This window comes from Carassius auratus, chromosome 25 (genome assembly GCF_003368295.1).
Source record: "Carassius auratus strain Wakin chromosome 25, ASM336829v1, whole genome shotgun sequence".
NCBI classification, from domain to species: domain Eukaryota; kingdom Metazoa; phylum Chordata; class Actinopteri; order Cypriniformes; family Cyprinidae; genus Carassius; species Carassius auratus.
In genome coordinates, this window is record NC_039267.1 from 5,420,671 (window position 1) to 5,444,088 (window position 23,418).

At 36.6% G+C, this 23,418-nt stretch overlaps 1 protein-coding gene across 3 annotated transcripts in view; it reads right to left on the reverse strand.

Moving 5' to 3' along the window:
• The window catches only part of LOC113043076 (cytosolic carboxypeptidase 4-like), a 200,452-nt gene that overhangs the window by 114,193 nt on the left and 62,841 nt on the right, over positions 1–23,418 (reverse strand). For all 3 annotated transcript variants that reach the window (XM_026202202.1, XM_026202203.1, XM_026202201.1), the window contains exons 3-9: positions 20,487–20,550; positions 18,673–18,819; positions 15,962–16,093; positions 14,314–14,407; positions 6,982–7,019; positions 1,936–2,144; positions 1,456–1,624 (exon numbers count right to left, since the gene is read on the reverse strand). In XM_026202202.1, coding sequence (XP_026057987.1) covers positions 1,456–1,624; positions 1,936–2,144; positions 6,982–7,019; positions 14,314–14,407; positions 15,962–16,093; positions 18,673–18,819; positions 20,487–20,550 — 853 coding nt within the window. The remainder of the gene's footprint in view (positions 1–1,455; positions 1,625–1,935; positions 2,145–6,981; positions 7,020–14,313; positions 14,408–15,961; positions 16,094–18,672; positions 18,820–20,486; positions 20,551–23,418) is intronic.

A 23,418-nucleotide genomic window follows, 5' to 3' on the forward strand; every position in this document is an offset into this window, starting at 1 on the left:
AAACTCATTAGTGAGCACATCCCAGCAGGAAAACTCCCGCGTGGTGTCTGGATTCTACAAGTTATTGTGTGAAAAGTGTGTGTACATCAACAACAATAATCTGCACTCTTGGGCTTTGGTGTATTAGCGAAGCACATGTGGTAAGTTCAAACAGACGTGCACGCAAACACGCTTCACAATGCGCTATTGAGTCGAGCAGCCACGATGGGCAGGGTTGCCTGGGCAACCACCTCAGAGCTCCCTGCAAAACAAGTGAATATAGACTATTGTGGGTCAGCGAAGAGCAATCTGCTCCTCTCTGGCCAGGCATGTCTTCGCTTTTTGTTTTCCTTTGCTCTGTTTACTGCTGCACAGGTTCTGACCTTGTTTAAAGAGAGCATTTGCATTTGATGACCTAGTCGAAAAGAAACACGTCTGCTAAAAGAGGGTGGCACGGTAGTTAATTTATGCGCAATACTGCTGTACAGCATAACATGACTGTTCGGAAAAACGCATTCAAATCAAAATGGCCTCTGAATCTGGTTTTAAAACAAGGGATTTCTCACATTGCCTGCTTTCACAAGGACTGGTGTTGACATTTGCTTCACAGCACAGGTCTGAACAATCACAGTTTTAGGGAGTTTGCATGGCTATAAAATGAATTAAGCAAGGTGCATTTCAGGAATACAATTTTAGAAATTATAATATTTATTTTTTATTACTATATTTTATATACAATACTGATTTATGGTGTTTATATTTAATAGCATTTAACATCCTATGTAATAAAATGTGACATATTGATGCAAATCGTCCGTGTTCTTTTTTTTTTTTTTTTTCTCAAGAATGATTTTTGACCCGATTCTACTCATAGTCAGGTATGACTGATTTTCTGGAATGTAGAGTAATATATAGAAAAATTGTTTCCGGACAGGGAAAATGTATTTGCTCAGTAGCTGTAAAGTGTCAACATTTTTAATTAGATTTTGATCTAGACATGGTCATGTGTCCAGTGAATTATAATCAACCTTTTGTTTTTGTTTTTATCCAGTCTTATATGTTTGTTTATAATTGTATTAATTCATGAAAAGCAATTTGATGCTCGGAGGGAAGCAATGAGTGGTCTGGATATAAACACTCTGAACTGATCCAACTCACGTACTCTACATTACACTATTCTTGGTATCGAAGTCTAATAGAGGAAAATTTGAATAAATTGTGTTGACATTGAAAGAATTTTCTAGAGTCATTAAATGCCCAGCGCCTATTTGATAACAACGGCAAATTTGGCCTGGCCGATAAGGACTTTGACAGGCACTAATAGCCAGAGGCAGTGTGTGAAGGCTAAATATCTCTAGTGGGACAGACTCTGTGTCCCTTACGGACACACTGTGAGAGGAGAATAATAGTAACTGTTGGGTGTTTGGCAGTGTAATAAAGAACCTTGCTTAAAAACCTAGGGAACATAAACCTTACCGTAAAGTCCTAAATCAGCATCCCAGTCATCGACAGGCCTCCCAGGAAGAGAAAAGCTGAAGACGCTCTTATCTGAGGTCAGTGGAAGAGGGACTTTGGGATTGCACTTTCTCATCAGCTGGATCGCGGGTTCCACCAGAGATTCGAGGCCTTTCATGGCCAAACAGGTCTTCAGATGAAATGAAACCGGTTAGAAACACTTCAAGGCGCTACATGGGATTTCCAAGTGACATTTCCTCTGGGCAAAAAATGCATCAGAAGCTAAAATTTGCTTTTTTCGGCACATTAGCAGACAGTTAGAGCATCTGGTAATGACTGGGCCCGGTTTACTTAGCAAGGCTGATAAAAAAATCAATGTGATTCAAAAGGGGAAATGATAAAAGCATTAGGAATAGAGAAATGTAAGTACAGAAGGTAGCAAAAATACCAGGATAGGGGATAACAATAACTTTGGGACCAAATAGTAGACTGAAATATCACCTGAGTGGTCTGGAAGAGAAGACTAATGCCACCTTCGGCGACCAGGGCGTCTCTGCCCACAGCTGAGTTGGTGGCACGTTGCAGACAATGAAGTAGAGCTCTACGGATAGGAATGTTCTTAAGGTTGACGTCATTGTTGTGCCAGTCTTCGTACAGCTTCAAAAGATCCGCGATGTAGCCTTTCGCAACAGCAGTCCGACAGTTGACCTCTTTAGAAGAACATAAAGAGAACATTCAGTATTTTTATAATACAGTATAATACAGTCTGCATGAAACATTTAAAGATTCTCTCTAAAGAAGTAAAAATGCGGACACATTTAGCATTTATTTGCAAGTTTTAGGAAATCCAGAATTTTTTAATAAGAAATTTAATTTTGCTTTTTGTTTTTTACGTGAGGCCAAAACAGTTTGCCAAACAAAGATAAATTCATAAGGTAAGGTTACATTAGCCAGAGTTAATATTACTGAAAAACAGCTGACTTGATATTCACAGCAAGTATATATCAATTAAAATGTTTGTAAAATAAAAACTTCTGGCAAACAGTGTTTGAAAAAGCTATAAGGTATTTTAAAGCTAAATGCTAATAATAATGACAGTAGTTAGCTATACTACAAACTCTTAAACCTACAACTAAATATTTTGCTATTAAAAGACAAAATAATGCACGCAGACCTTTGGGAATCGGTAAATCCTTTGTTTGAAATCAGAATCACTAAATTAAACCATCAAAACTAAATTAATCAGTGTTACAAAATGAAAAAATTAATTACTAGAACATGAGTTAGCAGCATGTTTAGATGTACTACACCAGTACTTGATGGAAAATTTATTTACAGAAATTAAGATGTTCAGTCTGACAGGCTAAAATGTTTTGTTAGTATATGCTTACCAAACAACCAGAGCTTACCGAGCTAAGGGCTAATCATAGCAAGCTACACTAGAAAATGCTAACAGCTAAAGCTATACATGTTTGCTTTAAAAACAAACAAGATGACAAACTCTGAATCAAAATGAATCATTTCTGTTTGAATCATCTGAACAAATTGATTCACTACCTACCCTGGTAGCACACGTACAACTCAGATACATCTATTTGACATTTGCATTTACATCTGCAATATGTCTATAGGACGTTTCCTTTTAGATGTCAAATAGATGTCTTTAAGATGTTTATGATTTACTGTAGAATGTATGTAAAATTGACATCTGAAAGACATCTGTCAGACGTTTGTAGACAGCAGATGCTTTCCAGATCAAGAGATCTTTAACAGACATCTTGCAGACGTATGTGTGGTACAGTATGCGCAGAAAGACAGTTTAGCAGCATATTTATCTTGTGCTACACTTTTGTTGGCAAAAACTCCCTGTTGAAAAAAAAAAAGCATATTTTGGTAAGGTATGTTTCGATGCAGGGATGCTGGGTTTGGCTGGTCCTTTGCTGGTTTATGCTGTACTGGCAAAGGACCAGCATAAACCAGCAAAAAGGACCAGCATAAACCAGCATCCCAGCGTCAAAACATACCTTACCAGCATATGCAGGTTTTTTTTTTTTTTCAGCTGGGCTATGCTAACAGTAATAGTATCATTAAAGAAATTATGCAACTTTTGTTCATTATGACGAGTCTAGGCAGAGGAAAAAAATTACTAAACAAATAAAAAACCTTGCTCATGCGCAATAGCATTATTATTTGTCTGGGTCTTAATGTACCAAAAAAGATGCATATCATTCATCATTATCATTCCTTCCAAGTCCAGAAGGCTCCTGAATAATTAAAGAGGCTGACATCAAAGAGGCTGAAATCCATTTAACAAAGAACACCATGTTCATTTGAATACATGCCAGATTTGTTTTTGGTAGAAAAAAAAAAAAAAAAGAAGCATGTTTTGCTAGCTAGCATGTTAGAAACAGGCTAATATTTATTGGAAGCATCCCTATGTATCATTCATATTCAAATTGACCTCTCTTTCGCTCTCAGTTTCTCATGTCACGCTCTGTTGTGCTGTTTATTAATAAAATGTAATAAGAACATACATCATTCGGGCACTAAAGAGCCACATCAACAGAATGCAGTAACACTGGGATGATGGAGAGGGAACAAAAAAGCATGTGACTCTGTCTGTCAGAGCAAAAAGATTTCAAAAGGTTAAATGAGATCAAAAACAAGATGGCGGAGAAAGATCCACTCTGGGAAAAGACTTAATTTCTGTTCTTTAAGCCAGTGACATGTCTGGTGCCTGAGGTAAGCCTGGCTGTGTCTCAGAGCAGCCCTTATTGTGCATGTTGTCAATCAGTATATCGTGAACAATTATAAGTGACTGCTGCAGTAAAAAAAAAACAAGAAGATCGAATCTAACATGTTACTATATTTTCCCTCCTCCTACTGTGACAGTTAGGTTTCCATCTTAAATGTGCAACTTTTCCTGTCAATTCTAATTGAGAACATGGAATGAGAAGCAATAAAACACCAGCGATGCAATTCTTTGTTAATGCTAAGAATCTGTATCTTAGCAACCAAATTAACTTCTGATATTTATTTCAAAATTGTCACATTACTATATACATAAGCTATGCACTAGGAATTCAATAAGCGACCTCATGTAGTCACAGCTTCAGATGGACCAAAAATAAAAAGTTTTACATCATTGCTGTTCTTACAGTATTCTGAGTTTTATACAAGCGCTTAATTTAGAACTTTTTTTTTTACACTTTTGACAAAGTTTCGAGTTTCAAGACTTTGTGTGTTTGTTGTCTGCTAGAGATTAAACTAATACTTAGTTTATACTACCATAATGAGATCTTATATAAAAAATAAAAAAATGCAAATATGCCTTATAATCAAACAAACAAAATAAAAAATAATGTTTACGATAAAAATGTAAAATAATATCATGATAAAAATGTTACAATATCAATAGAAATAACAATAAAACATGTAAAATAAAAGAAAATAAATTGGCTGTATTTTTATCCAATATACTGTAATAATGTAAATATAAAAAATATGATAATATAAAAAATTAAATATAGAATAAATAAAATGAATAACAACATTAATATAAAATAATAATATACAAATATTTGTAATTACAAATAGCAAACATAAGTAAACAATTTAAATTCAAATAAACTGGACTCATCCATTCCCTCTGAATGTATTGCTTGTGCTTAAGAATAAGCAAATATATATATATATATATATATATATATATATATATATATATATATATACACAGTCACTTATTTATCTATCAGCAGAAACCCTTAACCAAACTGCTTATTCAAATGAACTAAATGTTTGCTGCACTGCACTAAACTTTGAGTCTTTTGGGGCCGGCTACTTCATGTTGATCTGCTTTGTGCTTTCAGAAATTCACTAATAGCATTTTAAACAGAAAACAGCTCTTCACAATGCTACTGGTGAAGTGGATATTGCAGTTCATGCTTACAAATAATTAGAGGTATTTTTGTACCCATGACTTATGCAAACGTTTTTACAAGTCCACATCTGGGACTTCACAAACATCTAAAACATTTGCATGGGAAACATTTATCATTAAATGGCCATTTGGTATTATTCCAAATGGAGCTTGATGAATTGTAATGCCATTTTAATTGTAGCTCAATTTGGTTATCATTTTAGCTATCTATCTATCTATCTATCTATCTATCTATCTATCTATCTATCTATCTATCGGAGCAGGAGATTCACTGTGTGACTGCCACTGATCTCTTTCCAGGATTGAAGTGACATTATTAAATCAATGTTTGAAAGCCCGCCTGCGAAACTATCAAAAGAATTTCCACTCTCCTTGTTTTAAGAGAAATCCTCCAATCTCAGTATTCAGATGGTTCTTCCATAAATCTCTCCAGCCAAAGATGCTCAGAAAAGGGGCAGGGGGCTCCATGCGAGGGAGTTTGCAGGACTCTCGGTCCAAAGTCTCCTTGCTTCTAATGAAGGGCTTGGAGAGCAGCCAATTGAGCTGTGCACTCAATGCATCTAATGGAGGCCATCGGCGGGAGAGTTTGATATGAAGGTCAACGGTATTTACTTCCACATGCGCGCAAAACAATTGCTTATGGAATTACAAAAGGAAATAAGGGGAAAAGAACAAAACTTTCACAGCGTTCTGAGAAGCCTATTTCCGAAGCTTTGGGAATAATATTTTAAAATGGAGAGCCGAAACTGTGTTGTGTATCTACTTCTTTGGCTTGAATCCCTCCTGAACTCCCAGTAAGGGAGTCATGAACTTAAACAAACACTGCAGTTCTCTGACTTGCACAAATACAGCAATCTGAAATATTAATGTCTGCGATGGTTTCTATCGAACTTGGACTTTTTGAAGGATTTCTGGTGCTGCTAATATAGCCAAAAGATTTCTAGGAGTTTTACAGTGGAATATGAAGTCACCGGATATAGAAATGTCTTGTCATCGTGAACTCCGGAGATTTGGCGTCTTGTAATCACTGTTAGAAATGCCGCAGCGCAGATCTGATGTGTAGAAAACATGACAGTACTTCTGTGAAGCTCGCTGGAGGAAATACGGCCACGTTAGATGATGATCAAGCGCTCGCGACGTCCTCCGGAGAAGTAAAAAGCGTGCAGACAAAAGGCACAGACTAGTTAGCTTCGCCGGACGGAGGAGAATTAATTGCGGCATCACCGGCCAGACGTGTTTCTTTTAGAGGAGGCTCCTAAAAGGCCCACAGAGCATTACGTGATTACAGGCTCGCTGACTGCAGAGCTTCAACAGGTGCAGCGGCTGTGTTCTCAATGAGAGAGAGCAGGATGGGACTCACAGAGTCACAGCGCCCCCTGCAGGATGATGAATGACCTGCAGGGAGCGTCATTAAAACACAAGAGCACTGGGATGGATAAATGGATCTGCTAATCCTCTATTTTATTTACAATATTATTTACTATATACATAGTAAATAATACTATATATAGTAAATAAGAGACAGAGCTATCTGGAGCAAAGCATGCTGGGAGAAACATGATTGTGTTACCCTATGTTCACAAAAGTTAAATCAAAAAGACACTTACTTGAGCTTAACAATGCAGCAAAAGCGTCAACAGCCGCCCTGTGAAAAAACAGAAACACATCTGACATTAAAAAAAAACAAATTATATGTAGCATTTCATTTCTGCATTTGTCATGTGCACAGTGCTACCATATTATATATATATATATATATATATATATATATATATATATATATATATATATATATATATATATATATATATATATATATATTCCTGCCATTGTGATCATGAGCAGTGAAAGTGTTGCTGATTCGGCAGTCTCCATATTCCTCAATCCAATATGTGCAGGCTGAACGTAGAATAATTATGAATGACTTTGCAACAATCTGCCAATAAATATCACCAAATCCAATGCCTTGAAATATGGGCAGAGAGCAAGCTACATTTCTGAGCTTCTGAGATGGAAAAGCCAGGGCTAAAGATTAAGAGAAAGCTTAGCAAAGAAAGAAAGAAAGAAAGGCCTTCTGCTTTCTGCATTTACACGTTGGTGCATGTGACGTTGTGTAAGACCAAATCAAGTGGTCAATTTAAAACCGAGCCAAAGAATGACTTCACTCCAATTAACCCAGCAAAACAAAGCCCTAAACCCAAAACCAGAACTATTATTGGTTATTTTCATGTTCTCCTTGTGTGAATCCCATTTAGCACTGTAGAAGACATACTATTCTAACATCTCATTTCGCATCATTAATCACTGCTATTCTGAAAACCCACTGAACCCCCCCCCCCCCACCCCCCACAAATCTTGGTCCTTCGCATGTGCAGCACAACAGTCTCCTTTGTGGAATCTGCACAAACAATATTATCAAGCCAATTTCGAGTCATCACGTCACAATAGGAGTCATCACAGAGACTTTGTGATAGGGGTCACACTGCAGCGATGGACTGAGCTATCATCGCCGCTGGGATCAAGACGAGACACCGAGCAGATCGATGTCAACACCACGGGTGTGGAAAGCACATGCATTGTGAGCAACAGCACTGGGCCTGTTATCTACATGGGGGTATTTGGCTTTAAATGCTGCCCTTGTCATTCAGCTATCAGACTGCTATGTTTGCTGTGTATGTAGTCTCAGACTCAAACAGTCGGTTCCCGGACCATCTGGTGAATGTTCCACATAAAATTAACTGAATTGTGGTACTGTAGCAAACAGTATGTACTGCATTTAATATAAGGAAACAGTGACTTGACTGTAATTTCAGAATAGAAAGAAATAATGTGGCCCTAGATAAGCCTGAAAGTTTAGAATTGATTTTTGATGAATTTATAGATGGACAGACAGACTGAATGAGTAAGGAGATCATAGCAAGGAGATTGATAAAATAATGCATGTGACGTTGTTGTTGTTGTTGCAAACAGAAAAGTATTATCATAGCTTCGTAAAATTACGGTTGAACCCCTGATGTCGCATGGATTATTGTAACGATCTCCTTGCTACGTTTCTGGATGTTGATTGTGTTAAATACATTGCTGTCTATGGGAGGGTCAGAGAGCTCTCAGAATGCATCAAAAATGCATTGATGAACGGAGGTTGTACGGGTTTAGAACAACATGAGGGTGAGTAATTAATGACAGAATTTTCATTCTTGGTCAAATATCCCTATAAGGAATGACAACAACATACAGTACAGACAATAAAACAACAGAATGATAAAACAAACAATATACTGAACGAAAAAAAATGATATGTAGTGCAAACATAAAGTATGTGACCCTGGACCACAAAACCAGTCAGAAGTAGCAAGGTTATGTTTATAGCAATAGCCAACAATACATTGTATGGGTCAAAATTATCAAGTTTTCTTTTATGCCAAAAATCATTAGAATATTAAGTAAAGATCATGTTCCATGGACATATTTTGTAAATTTCCTACCGTACATATCATATATCATTGCACCCCCAAATGTTGTCCTATAATAACAACCTTAAATCAGTGGAAAGTTTATTCAGATTTCCGATGATGCATAAATCTCAATTTCAAACAAATTGACCCTTATGACTGGTTTTGTGGTCCAGAGTCACATAGATAGACAGATGTCATGAATTTTTGATTGACAGACAGACAGAGACCTTGGATAGAAATGAATGAACAACAGATGTAACAACTGTTAGTATGAAAACAACAGACTGACAGACAGAATGAACAAAAAAGAATGATAGAACGACAGGACAGACAACAGACAGCACAAACAGCATATAAACTGACCGATAGAATGAATGGTTCTATCAGAATGATTAATCGATAATAGAATGATGGAATGAATGATAGAACAAATGATGAACAGAACCAAAAACTTCAGAATAGTAGGACAGACAGAAGACAGACAGAACAAACAAACATCAAAGCACACAAAAGAATGAGCGACAGAAAGATTGATAAAACAACATAAAGATAGAATCAATGATAGAAAGATCAAAAATGAACCAAAAATAATGATATAACAATAGGACAGACAGACAGACAGGTAGACAGACAGACAAACACACACAGAGACAGACAGAAACACAGACAGACAGACACACACACATACACACAGACAGACACACACACATACACACAGACATACATACAGACAGACACACAGACAGACAGACACACACACACACACACAAACAGACAGACAGACAGACACACACACACACACAGACAGACAGACACACACAGACAGACAGACACACAGACAGACAGACACACACACATACACACAGACAGACACACACACACAGACATACATACAGACACACAGACAGACACACACACACACACACACACACACACACACACACACACACACACACAGACAGACAGACACACAGACAGACAGACACACACACACAGACAGACAGACACACACACACACACAGACAGACAGACACACACACAGACAGACAGACACACACACACACACAGACAGACAGACACACACACAGACAGACAGACAGACACACACACACACACACACACACACAGACAGACAGACAGACACACAAACAGACACACACACACACAGACAGACACACACACAGACAGACAGACACACACAGACAGACACACAGACAGACAGACACACACAGACAGACAGACAGAGAGACACAGACAGACAGACAGACACACACAGACAGACACACAGACAGACAGACACACACAGACAGAAAGACAGACAGACAGACCCACACACAGACAGACAGACACACACAGACAGACACACACACAGAGAGAGAGAGAGAGACAGACAGACCGACAGACAGGCACACAGACAGACAGACAGATAGATACTGTAGACTTTAAAGCAAAGCTTTATCTCTCTGTTTCTCTGGTCACACCATGGCATGGTAAATCTTGAAAAGCTCTTTGACTTACAGCAGTATGTAGCCGGACCCCTACAGTGCACAACATTGTTAAGTCTCCATCACAGAGACAATATGTCACTCCCTGTTCACTAACCGCAAGAGAGCACAAACAGCCCAGCGGTGGAGCAGACAGCAGCTCGCTGACGCAAAACCACCATTCTGTCCTCAAGATAGTCAATCCGCTTTACCCGCAGCCTCTCTGTTTGTGGACACTGGGAGCTCCATAAAGAAATCATATCATCTCTCCTCTGTCGCTGTCAGAGTCTTTGAGTCACGCTGCTGACATTAATGCAAACAGTGGCGTATTGCAATTTCGGAGGCAGGCAAATGCCATTGTTTCCCCAAGCTAACGGCTTGTCGCTTCTTTGAAATGACACGCGGTATCAGTCGGTAGGACTACGAGCATCAGTGCGCAGATGTTCCACGGGGATTTGAGCTATGAGGCCGAGCTGTCAGCAGAAAGCCAGCAGACAAATTTGACAATATGGAAGATCTGTTGATCTGTTCTGCCTGTGCGCCGAGAATTGTTTTCATATTCATCAGAGATTGAACACTGAGAAATTCTCAACGTGGAGTTAAAATCTTTGCAGCACACTACTGTAAAGGCCACTGAGGCAGAGTTTAACCCAAGTTTGTATCACATAGTTATATGCTTTCAAGTGCATGGGCAAAACAGTTCTGAGAAAAGGGATACTGGATCTGAAAGTGCAACTTTCCCAGGCCGATCAAATCATTGTAGGGTTTAAAAGATGAAATACACAATAACAAAACAAAAAGAAAATCATGTCCCAGTCATCTCTGGCCATGTTGAAAATGATATTCTCGTTTAAACTGATAAGTGATAAGGAAATACTGCATGTTACAGAGAGCCTAAAGTGACTTTTTCAGAAAATAAATAAATTAAATTGCATGTACATGTACACACAATCATTGTATAACTTTTATTTAATGAACATATTTAATTAATAGCATAAGTTAAAGAAATATTAATATTAATAGGAATAACAATACAAATAAAATGTTAATAATGAAAACATAATGTATTTAGCATTAATGTATTTATTACTATTATTACTGTAATTGTTATTAATACTTGATTTATTTATTATAATAAAAGCACTCATATTTTATACCACTTGTCATAATTATCCCCTCAAGTTGTTTTAAACACAAAAGAAGCATGTTGGGTAACCAAACAGTTGATGGTAGCCATTGACTTTTACAGTATGGAAAGAAAATTCTATGGAAGTCAATGGCTACCGTCAATGGTTTGGTTAACCAACATTCTTAAATAAATGCTGTATCTTCTTTTGTGTTTAACAGAAGAAAGAACCCCATACAGGTTTGGAACAACTGGAGGGTGAGTAAATTATTTTTTACATTTTTATTTTTGGTGACCTATCACTTTAATATTATAATTAACTCTTTCTCTGCCATTTGACAAAGTTTTCCATTTTCACTGGCATATGGGCAGGAGGTGATATTACACATCTTCTGAAAAAATATTAAATGTCTGGAGCAAAACACGGTGAAGAAGGAGAAATAACTGATTGTGTATGTAAGCAGACGGATATGTAAAATAATTACATTGCCACGCACTAAACAGCGCAAAAACCAAAATGGCCTAATGTAACAGAATGAATGATGATCCAGAAAGTGATTCAGGAGTGTGTAAGCTTTAGATGTGTTGATGAAAGTGATCCATTTCATCCATGTTTTGATCATCATTCTGAATCTGATCCTAGTGTAGTCTTTTACAAAAATTCAATTTTCTCAGCTTTTAGCTCAAAATGATGCTTTTTTCCATGAAACTTACCCTGATTCAAGTTTGGATAAAAAAAAAAAAAAAAACATTGCATGAAGCTAGAATAAAGCATTTTAAAAGTGACACTTGTGAAATACTTTCTGATATCGAAACGGTTGCAAATATGATCATGTGGCAGATAAAGCACCGCACACATGCCGTTTGCATCAGACAAGCCTCGTCAGGTAACTGTGGAGAGCCAAGAGAGGGCGCTGTTCTTACTCCTGCCAACTGTCGAAAAACTGGACCGATTCCATATCGGGTTCCTGATAGCTCCCTGCACACACACAGCGGATTACAGCAGAATTCCATCTAATTACAATTCTCGCTCTCCTGTACACTTCCCGTCCTGTGGGAATCCTGACATGGCCGCACTAGAGAAGAAAATCTGCATGTGCACCAAGCCATCAAACACACATATCAGATATGGGTCTAATCCAGTTCTAGTCTTACATTCAATATTGCAGTTTAATTTGACTTTATCTGCCTCACAGAGCTGTGCTCCTGGAGTTAAGCAGCCAGAGAGGGTCCTTAGGTTATCGCACGAGTTCGCAGAGGCATTGACTACCTCTAGTCTTTAGTTCCGATTTAAGAGCAGGAGAAGCTCTGGCCACTAATTGGTCAGGCCGTCAAATAGACACTGATGCTTCACTTAACCTGTTGGCAGTGAGCACCAAATTAACACGAGAATGAGGCGAGAAAGCCTGGTGCTTCAGGGACTAGCACAGACAGGCATACCAAACACTATATTTCTCCAACTATATTCCCCCTAAAAAAATGTGTAGGGAGCCGTGAACACTAGGAACCCTATGAATGGGAAAGCAGCTTGGATCAGGGTTTGCTGCTCTGTGCAGCATCAGGACACACTCCACAAGTGCAGCACACTTCATGTGGGAATTAATTTCCTGTCACTGCAGGTCAAGCACCCAAGTTAGGCTAGTAACTGCCAATCAGCATCCGGCTAACACATATCTATGCAGCTCACAGTTGCCAAACCCCAGTAAACAAGCATCTTCTGAGCATTTCAATGAGCAGGCTTGCTATAAATGAGTTGCACTCTGCATGCAAATTTCCCAGGACTGGATTTGATCTATGAGTTACAATATAAGACACTAATTACACAAGTCAAGAGCACCGACAGCTGCATCTTACGACTGTGTTAGCATTTCTGCTTTGATAATATGTCACACCACATGTGGCGCACATACAAACACATCACCCCCAGTCACCTGCTAATTTCTAAAGAACCCACCCCCTTTCCTTTAAAGGGAAAACACATTATCAGCAAATTTGTGGATATATCAATCAATCAATCAAAGTTAAAATATTTATATGTATTATTAAAAAAACATTAGTAGTAGTAGTAGGGCTAAACTATAGTAATAATAATAGGCAGAAGTATAATAATGTTAATTTTATTAAACTATATTAGTTCTTTACATTAGTTCCAATTTGGGTTTAGCATAAAAAATATATATTTCATTGCATTTTATTATATTAGTAGTAGTAGTAGTAGTAGTATTACTACTTTTATTAATAATAATATTAATGTTAATATTTAATAATAATTCTACTACTTATAATAATAGGTTATATATATATATATATATATATATATATATATATATATATATATATATATATATATATATATATATATATATATATATTTATTTATTTATTTATTTTTATAAATAGACATTTCTCCATTATTTTGATCATATGAAGTGGCCATATATGCATTAATGCATTTATAAAATACATTATAGATGTTATTATTATTATTATTATTATTATTATTATTATTATCATCGTTAATAATAAGAATGTTTTAAATGTCTTTTTATAAATACAACAATCCGTGTAAGGCCATTTTACATGATCAAACTGATTTAAAATGGAGAAATATCAAAAAAATAAAATGCTAAAAAATAGTGGTATGATCAAGGTTTAAGTCTATTTAAATATATTATATTTAATACTTTACAATAACAAATTGTAATGAGCCTGATATCAAAATAAGAGCTGTCTATGTTGGGCCCACTTTATTTAGACTAATGTAAGCAAGCATGTGAGTAATGTAATGACAGCGCTTTCAGCACACAGAACTGTTCTCACAGTCAGGCAAGATCAGCATACGCCAATGACGCACCCTCACCACGTGATACTCACTTGACGGTGCGTAGGTGCTTGGAGCTGTGTGGAGACATAAGTTTGAAGACCACATCCAGCCCTCGGTTCTTCCCCAGCAGGTCAGCTGTGGTCACTACAACACCAGATGTGTGATTAACACAACAATAAAACGTCTTTGCAACATTGCTGAACCCAACACTACTGAAGATTGCATTTCACAGCGCAGTATACTGGATCCCCCGTCAATCTTGAGCAGGGGCGATCGTTCTCCACAACTTTAGACTCAAGGGGGAATTTTAGGAGACCAAACTGCCCAGATGATATTTCTCCTATTAATACATTGTGCTTGCTACAAGGCTAGCTAGCATCATAAACACTGACGGTCGCTGGTGGAATCTCTTCGGTGTCCCAGGGTACGCAGACTATACGTCTAGTGTTTCCAAAAATATTATGATAAAGCATAACAGACTTTTGGATGCCTTTTTTTGGAACGGTGCATTTCTCACAGTTACAACCTGAGAGCTGAACTTCATGCGCCAGTATCGTTCACAGGATAGCTGGCACATGACTGATAAACAGACCTCACACTGCATACAGCAAAAACACAACTGCATTTGAAATAAAAACCAGAAAAGGCATATTTGCATTTTAAGTTACCTGTTATCGTATTTTCCACTGGTGGAATCGCATACAAAGAGTAAATCAAAGATGGAGGCTAACCTCCCTCTGCCCCATGCAGAGCAAAATCACAATATATTCTTCAAGTTAGATTTGAATACGGCAGATGCATAAATAAGGTAATAGTGGCATTCTAGAACAATAAGTGCTAACGCTTGGTTTGCAATTTCACCAGAACACTTTATAGCTGGAAAAGTGTAATGAAAGATGGGAAAATCACTACATATTCAAAGAAGAGAACAGACACGCATCAAAAGAAGCTATTTTATGGGAATTATATTAAACCACAGAGGTACACAAGTAGAAAGTAGAGTCGTAAAAATATGAGAAATGGAACGAGACACTTTTTAGTATCGAACTGGATTATGAAACCAGCTAGGTATTCGTTTCAGATGCTACTATGTTTTCAATTCAGTTACACTATCATTCAATAGTTAAGAAATTAATACTTCAGCAAGGATGCATCTAATTAATTAAATGTGAGAAATGTAATAAACAAAACCTTTTCAAAATAAATGCTCTTCTTTCTATTCAAAGAATTCTGATAAAAATGTATATATTATATATATATTATCATGTTTTAAAAAAAAAATATTTGCAGCAAAACTGTTGTTCAGAACTGTTGTAACACTCAAGATCAATAATGCTTAAAATTCTATTTTGCATCAGAGTAATAAATTACATTTTACAACATAAGACAGCAAAAGTCCTTTCAAATTGTAATAATATTTCACAATATCACTTTTTATTCAAATAAATGCAGCCTAGGGAAGTATAGGAAAGCAAAAAGAAAAGAAAAGAAAAGAAAAAAGAAAAGAAAAGAAAATGTATTAGTATAAATCTTAAAAAGCTAAATAAAAAAATACAGTCACCCCAAGTGAGAATCATTTGTGCAAAATTGAAAACTCACTGTTTTTGAGTCAGAAAAATTATTTAGTTTATTTAACTGTATCTCATTTACTTTAAATCAAGAGTAGTGTGTAGCTTAGGAAGGCGAAAATGAACTCACCAGAGGAGCAGAAGACTCTGAGAACCCAAAGACAGGCCGCGGCTCTCCGGGCGTTCTCTGTATTCTGCTGCAGCAAACCCAGAACCACCAGAACTGCATCTGCCTTCTCTGCTTTCAGACCAATCTGACGATCTGAGGGAAATAAGAAAATTATGTTCCTCTTTGACATTCATTGGTCTTGCTTTGACAGTGTTTTGCTCACTACATGGATCTGGGAAGGCAAAAATGTTGAGCTGTTGGCAGCTGCGATGAATCTGATTGCTTTGGTTTGGAGATCAAAACCACATTCGCTGGGATGTGTGATGGGGAAATTTGGGATATCAAAGGGACATCACCACTTTCAAAATCACATTTTAAAAATATCTGATTCATTTTAACTGTGATCCCAAGAGATACACGAGATCAAGTTTCAAGTTAACACAAAATCATAAAATCATATTTACTTTTTAATGCATGTTATTTGATTTACCGTGCAAAATGTGTAAATAAACAAATGTAGTAAATAAGCAAATATTTAAATAAATACATTTTAATTAATTACTAATATTAACATTCTAATCTATTCGATTCAGAAAAGCAATATTTTTTTTTTTTACATTGACAGTCATTTACAGTGTTTTTTATTTTTATTTTTTTATATATATTTTATGAGAGATAACATTTGGCCAATATAATAATTCTACAGTAATTTGTCTAAAGACATTAAAAATGAAACACTTAAGACTAAAATCCATCGTTTTAAATGCTACGATTGAATTAAGGCATCACATTTTAAATGTACAAGATTTAATTTTGAAAATGATTATCAAACATTTTAGTGTTATTAAATTATTAGTGTTTTTGAAGTTTTACTATAAGGAAGGATCAGATTATGACCCAATATAATCTAAATGTACATGCATGCACAATTAAATATCTATTTTATAACTGATTAACCGATACATATGACTATATATATATATATATATATATATATATATATATATATATATATATATATATATATATATATATATATATATATATATATATATATATATATATATATATATATATATATATATATATATACATACACACACAGTTTCCAATAAACCCAAGCTAACAGATTATCAATTTGATTATCAGTCATATCACGTGTCACATTAGAAAAGTAAAATGGGTTGCAAAAGCAACTTTAGGTTGACTTAAAACAATGATTTGCTTAAAATTGTGAAGCTAGAAAGAGAATTAATTGGCAACCAGTACATAATTCCATTTTCTCCTCCTGTGTTCTACAAAAGAAACTGTCACAGAGATTTTGAACAGCATAACAGTGAGTAAATGATGACAATAGTTCATGTTTTGGTGAACTATCCTTGTAAGATGAAAAAAGCAGAGCAATGAAAGCACTCTAGGAAGTTACAGTATTTCCATACAGTACATCAACTATTTATGAATCTGGAACTAGTGCAGATCATTGCACCATTTGAAACAGACGGCGGTCTCTGCTTTGTAAATGCAAATGGATTATTAAAAAGTTGGTGTGGGGTGGAAAATGTTGTCCGTAAAAACCCACCGCCCAGAGAGGAATGCGACAGAAACCATTCAAACTCAACATCCTGCAGGCCCACCATGACTACAGGCGCTTACAAAAACACAAAAAATCCTGTTTGCGAACCAGTTTACGCTCTCAACAGATGGAATTTGTTTTTAGCCATGTTTTGTCTCAATGGCAAAGAGTTGTGAGGATGAAGGAAAACAAACCCTGCTGATTTGACTGGTTCACCCTGTTGCCGGGGTTCATTGGGACAGACATCAAAGTGCAAGAGTGGAATGCTGACAGACACTAAATCCAGTGAGGGATCAAACCCCCTCGCTCCTTAAATTACACAACATCTAAACACTGACTGTGTCTGTGCTCAGACGGCGACCTCTGACCCCTCAGGATTGAGGGCTTTTACCTGACCCGAGAGCGACCCTACACATGCTGTCTGCACCCGCAGGCGAGATGTGACTTGTGGGCATTCTCCACATTAGAGACGTCTAATTTTGGCGAGGTGCTATTTATAGCACTCCAGCGATTAACTCAGAAAATACTCTGCACTAAAGATGATCATGTATTACAATTTAAAATAAAATAAAAATGATGTTTCCAATATTTATCGCTTTTTTTTTAAAGTGCATCTTCACACTGAAAACTGCATTTGAAATACATTGAACACACTCCTCACACTATTTATACTATAAAACAGCACAGAATTGTTTACACGTACCGTATTTTTCGGACTATAAATCGCACCTAAGTATAAGCCGCATTAGTCCAAAAATACGTCATGACGAGGAAAAAACATATATAAATCACATCGGACTATAAGTTGCATTCATTTAGACCCAAGAACCAAGAGAAAACCTTACCGTCTACAGCGGCCAGAGGGCGCTCTATGTTTTCAGTGTAGGCTACAGGAGCACTGAGCAGCATAGAGCGCCCTCTCACGGCTGGAGACGGTAATGTTTTCTCTGGGTTCATTAATCTTGGTTCATGTCAAATTAATTTTAATAAATAAGTCGCACTATAAGTCGCAGGACTAGCCAAACTATTAAAAAAGTGCGACTTATAGTCAGGAAAATACGGTACGTGATTTGTTTTGTCACCAGTAAAATAACACCATCATACTCAACTAAAATATTTTTTTTTTTTTGTCTCTTAGCCCCGCCCCCTCATCACTCACCGCGGTAGCCCACTTTGGCCAGCAGGTGCAGCAGCGGCAGTAGGATGGTGTAGTTGGGAGTAAAGCTGCGGGCTGAGTTCACCAGAGCCGTCAGCAGGGCCTCGCTGCCTCCTTTCGATATCATGTGATGAATCCGTCTGTCTGAGCCTACAGGAAACAGCCACCACCATTTCACAAAATGTCAAATTTAGGCTGATAACTCGTACGCTAATTATGCCACTGGCGTACTATCGCAAGATGATGTCTGGGTTTATTTTCGACTTTCTTTCAGAACTTGAATAAATTTGCCTAATTACTTTATAGTGAATTAATTTCAAATTACAGGATTAGTATGGTACTGTTCCACCCCTACAAGAGTATTATTTGATAGATTTGTTGGTGAGTGATATACAAGAATAAGGCCAAGATATGAAAATAAACAGCATTGAAACAGTTGAGTTTATATAATTAGATCCTGGGAGAAATGTGTATTGACGTCACGTCTCCTTTCACCAGTATTTTCAATGTTATTAAGACTGCTTTAAAAGATTTGGTTTTGAAAGTAATGCCTCTGGATTATTGTAGATTTAAAAAAAAAAAAAAAAAATGTCTGACTTCTCAAGGTGTCCTGACTTAAATCAAGTACTTTATGTACATTTGTTCATTTAACAGAAGCTTCTATCCAAAGCAAACTACAAATGAAGACAAATTGAAATGTGCAAGAACAAGTAGAGAGTTTATCTTTAACTTCACAAGAGATTTTTCGTGTTGTAATTGACTTATCTTTATAGTTGTGATAGTCTTATCCTTATTATGTAGCAAGAACAATATTTTACAATTCTTTTAACTAAAATGATTGCGTTATCTTGCTTGGCCTAATTTCATTACTAGCATTTTGTATTGTATAAATACACACAAACATAATATTACCACATTTTGCATATTCAACAGGATGATTGGAACTGTGCCATTTACCTTTAGTTTATTGTTGTTTTGTTTTATTTTTTTGTTCAGGTTATGCATCACACTTAATAACCAAATACAATAGCATCTGGAAAAAAACATTATTAGGGGCAAAATTGTTGGTTTGTGATGGAAATGAAAATTGTAAAAAAAAAAAAAAGCATGTTTTCTGCAATAAATTATCATTTTAGACCTAAATCAATCTATAAATCAATAAAATAAATAAAAATGTAACAATAATTTAAAGAACATATAAAATAAATAGTATACAATTAGTTCTTAAATTTTGTACAATAAATTAAATTGGCCTGTGTTTATTTCACTCTATTTAAAAAAAAGTATATATATATATATATATATATATATATATATATATATATATATATATATATATATATATATATATATATATATATATATATATATATATGAATGTATAATAATTATTATATTACACTACATTAGATTTTTGAGGAAAATCTGGGTTCAGAACAAAAAGATATTAGAAATGTAGCAAAAATAAATAGGTGAAGGCATGGTAAACTATTTTCAAAACCCTTTTAGACCTAAATCAATCAAATAAATATTTTTTATAACAATTTAAAGAATATATAAAATAAATATTATACAAATAATGACAAATAAATAGTTCAATATTTCACAAAAGTTTAAATGTTAGCTTCATACAAATCAATCCCTAGGACATGCAAGGGCCCAAAATTGAAAACACCCATATAAAGCTGGTCTGTGGCTTCATTGGCCAAACAAAGTGGCTTCACTTTTCCTGCTCGATGAAACAAATTCCAGCACACTTGCAATCAGTGCAGAGATGTGACAGAAAACATCTGGCTGTAGAAAAAAGGGCATCTCACCTGCTGACAACAGTTCATCCAGGACGTTCAGGATGTTCAGCATGTTCTCCTTGTCTCCAGCGTTCTGAAAAGAGAACGGAAAGAGCAGCACGCTTAAAAACTCAACCTGGCCTCTGCATTAAGACTTCCTATAGCGTCCACACAAAATGTGGCTCAACAACGACAAAACAATGTAAGCAGCTCCAATAAAGCATTCACAGATGACATCACTATTCACGCCCCATGTGAGATATAAAGTGTTGAGTGCTTCCTGGCTGGCACAGCAAAAATCCTCCGGCATTACGTCCACTTGCAGAATGCATTGGGACATGTACCCCGGCGTGGTTAAAAGCAGCAGCAGTTGACGGGTAGGCGGTTGGGGGCTGTAATCCTCAGAGAAGGAACTCCACAGCTGGGGATTCAAGCTTCAGCTCTCATTATAGGGCAAAAACGACAGAAAGAGAGAGAGAACACAACATTGTCCTGCCTGCATCTCTGCTGGCCGTGTCTTTCTGACAGTAGCCATTGAATCCTATTAAGCATCTCCACAGCCAACTGCACCGCAAAGAGATGTGTCCTGCCAGGGAGCTGTCACTCTCACCCACATTATTCAACTGACAAAAGAGACCAGTGTCTGCAGAGCATGAAAGTACATACAGTACAATGCTTTAAAAGTCAAGTGTGGAGGCATATTGTTTGCCTCTATTATAATAGATGTATTCTGGACACAGGGTTATTTTAGTATTATTTACAACTATCATATAATGCACTAATTTTTCATTAGTAGTTTATTATATCTATCAAATCAATCAATCAATTACTAACAATTATTTTGGCTCTGGAGAGGAGTAGAAAATAATGCAGGATTTATTTTATTTTAGCAAAAAACGACTGCAAGATTTTAGATTTTTTTTTTTTTTGTACTTGTTGTTTTATTCCTTTTTATTGTAAGCTAAAAAAAAAGCCATCTAGACATTTTAGCAAAAAAATCCCAAAACTTGGAAAAACCTGAGGGTTAGTACGTGAATTTGGGGGGAACTATTGCTTGAACTTTATTTCAGCTGCTTTTATTTATTTATTTTTTTACATTTATGAGGGCATCATTTTTCTAAAAGCATGCATACAACACACACATTTATGCCAAATCTCTTAATTAAACCAATGTTTCATTCAAAATCTCTAACTATGAAACAAAATATGAAATGTTACTGATAAGGACATTTTTAGCCCTCCGAATTTCATTTCCAGGGCATTTTTGACACACTCGTTGACATTTTCACTCCATAACCCCATTAATTTCTGCCCCTGAAGGTGACTGGTTTTAATGAAGAAACCACAATTCACTGAGGATGAACTTTCACACTAGTAGAACGGAGCGTGTGCTCGTTCTTGGAAAATCCATGGCCTGCCATCACCATCTGGGCTAATTCCATGCAACCATGTTAATAACTCAACATTAATGATATAACTAGCCTAGAGAACCAGCTGGCACATCATTAGAGCATTATTTGCCCAACAATCTTTTAACACAATAATCCAACGGCACTTGAAATTATGAATAATGACATCTTTTTTAGTCCGGCATCGCCTATGCCAAACTACAATCAGAAACTGTTAATGTTTCCCATCTGCCAATCGGAAGAAGGTAGAGCGGTTATATACTCAAGGAACCACTTGAAAGTGAAACATTTCATATCCCCCATTCATTTTTAATACTCTAATGAGGAACATTGACTACCTCTTAGTGCACACCATTAACTTTTAGGAGGGTGGCAGGAGCGAGTCAGGAGAGCTTTGGCTGGGAGCCGGTCCTTTCAGGCCAAACAATTCTGAATAGCGCAGAAAATCTATTAAAAGTTATTCTGACACACCTTCAGAATGATTTAGTACATCAAAGGCAGGACCTGCCTCAGCAAGTCATACAAGAGATATAAAACAGGAAGGGAAAAGCAGAGGAAGAATATGAAGAAAAAAAAAACTAACTCCGACACGGCACCCTGAGCGTCTGTGTCAGTCTCAATTTGAATTAGCAGGAATCCCATTTCAGGCACCAACAGCTCCGTGTCAAGGACAGTGAATTTGGGACTTATTGCTACGTTTGATGCCAGTCATGGCTGGAGGAAGGCGACACGCTGGCTGTGGATAATCGTGAGGGTATTACTAGCTACCCTTGTCAGTTTGCGTTGTCATAAAGGAGTCGATTCTTCAGAGCCGAGGCCACATGGCCAATGCCGAGCAGCTGCAAAGGATCCTTATTTGAACTGACAGGACATACGGAGACACGTTTTTTGCCCAAACAGTTAATATATAATTTTATATTTGACTTCAGGCTACAATACAACACTATACTAGTTAAAATAAAACTAAAAACCTAGTGATCCTTTATAGGATAATATGATTAAGATCAATCGCTTTAACAATAACATTTAGATATGCACTCAAGTCTATAATGTTATGCGTTCTCTGTCCCTTCAAATGTTGTTTTCCTCTGGTGAGATCAGAAACCTTTTAAAGCTTGCGTTTAATCACAGCGAGCTCATTGCTGCACTTGTTTCCCCCCAAACCGCTTTTCCACTTTTCCTTACAAGGCTCTTATCGACATAGGGGGAATAAATCTCATCTTATGGTTTTCACTCTCAATTAAGCGCTTTGACGCATACACTAAATAATTTCAGCCCTTCTGAGTTTGATTTTCATGCGAGAGGTAGAAAGTTATCGGGAATTCGGCACGTCGCCCTCCTGCGAGCATAGAAGGCCTCAGCGGCTCATTGGCAGCAACTGATATATACGAATCACTGATATGAAATCAGTCACCGCAAGCTGTAGAAGTAGATAAAAATCACATTTAAATGTTTATGAGGCATTTTAGGTTTATGAGACATTTTGGGAGCGCGACCAATCTGCTCAAAACAGATATGGAAAACGATAAACCAAAATAGAATGTTTACTGGTC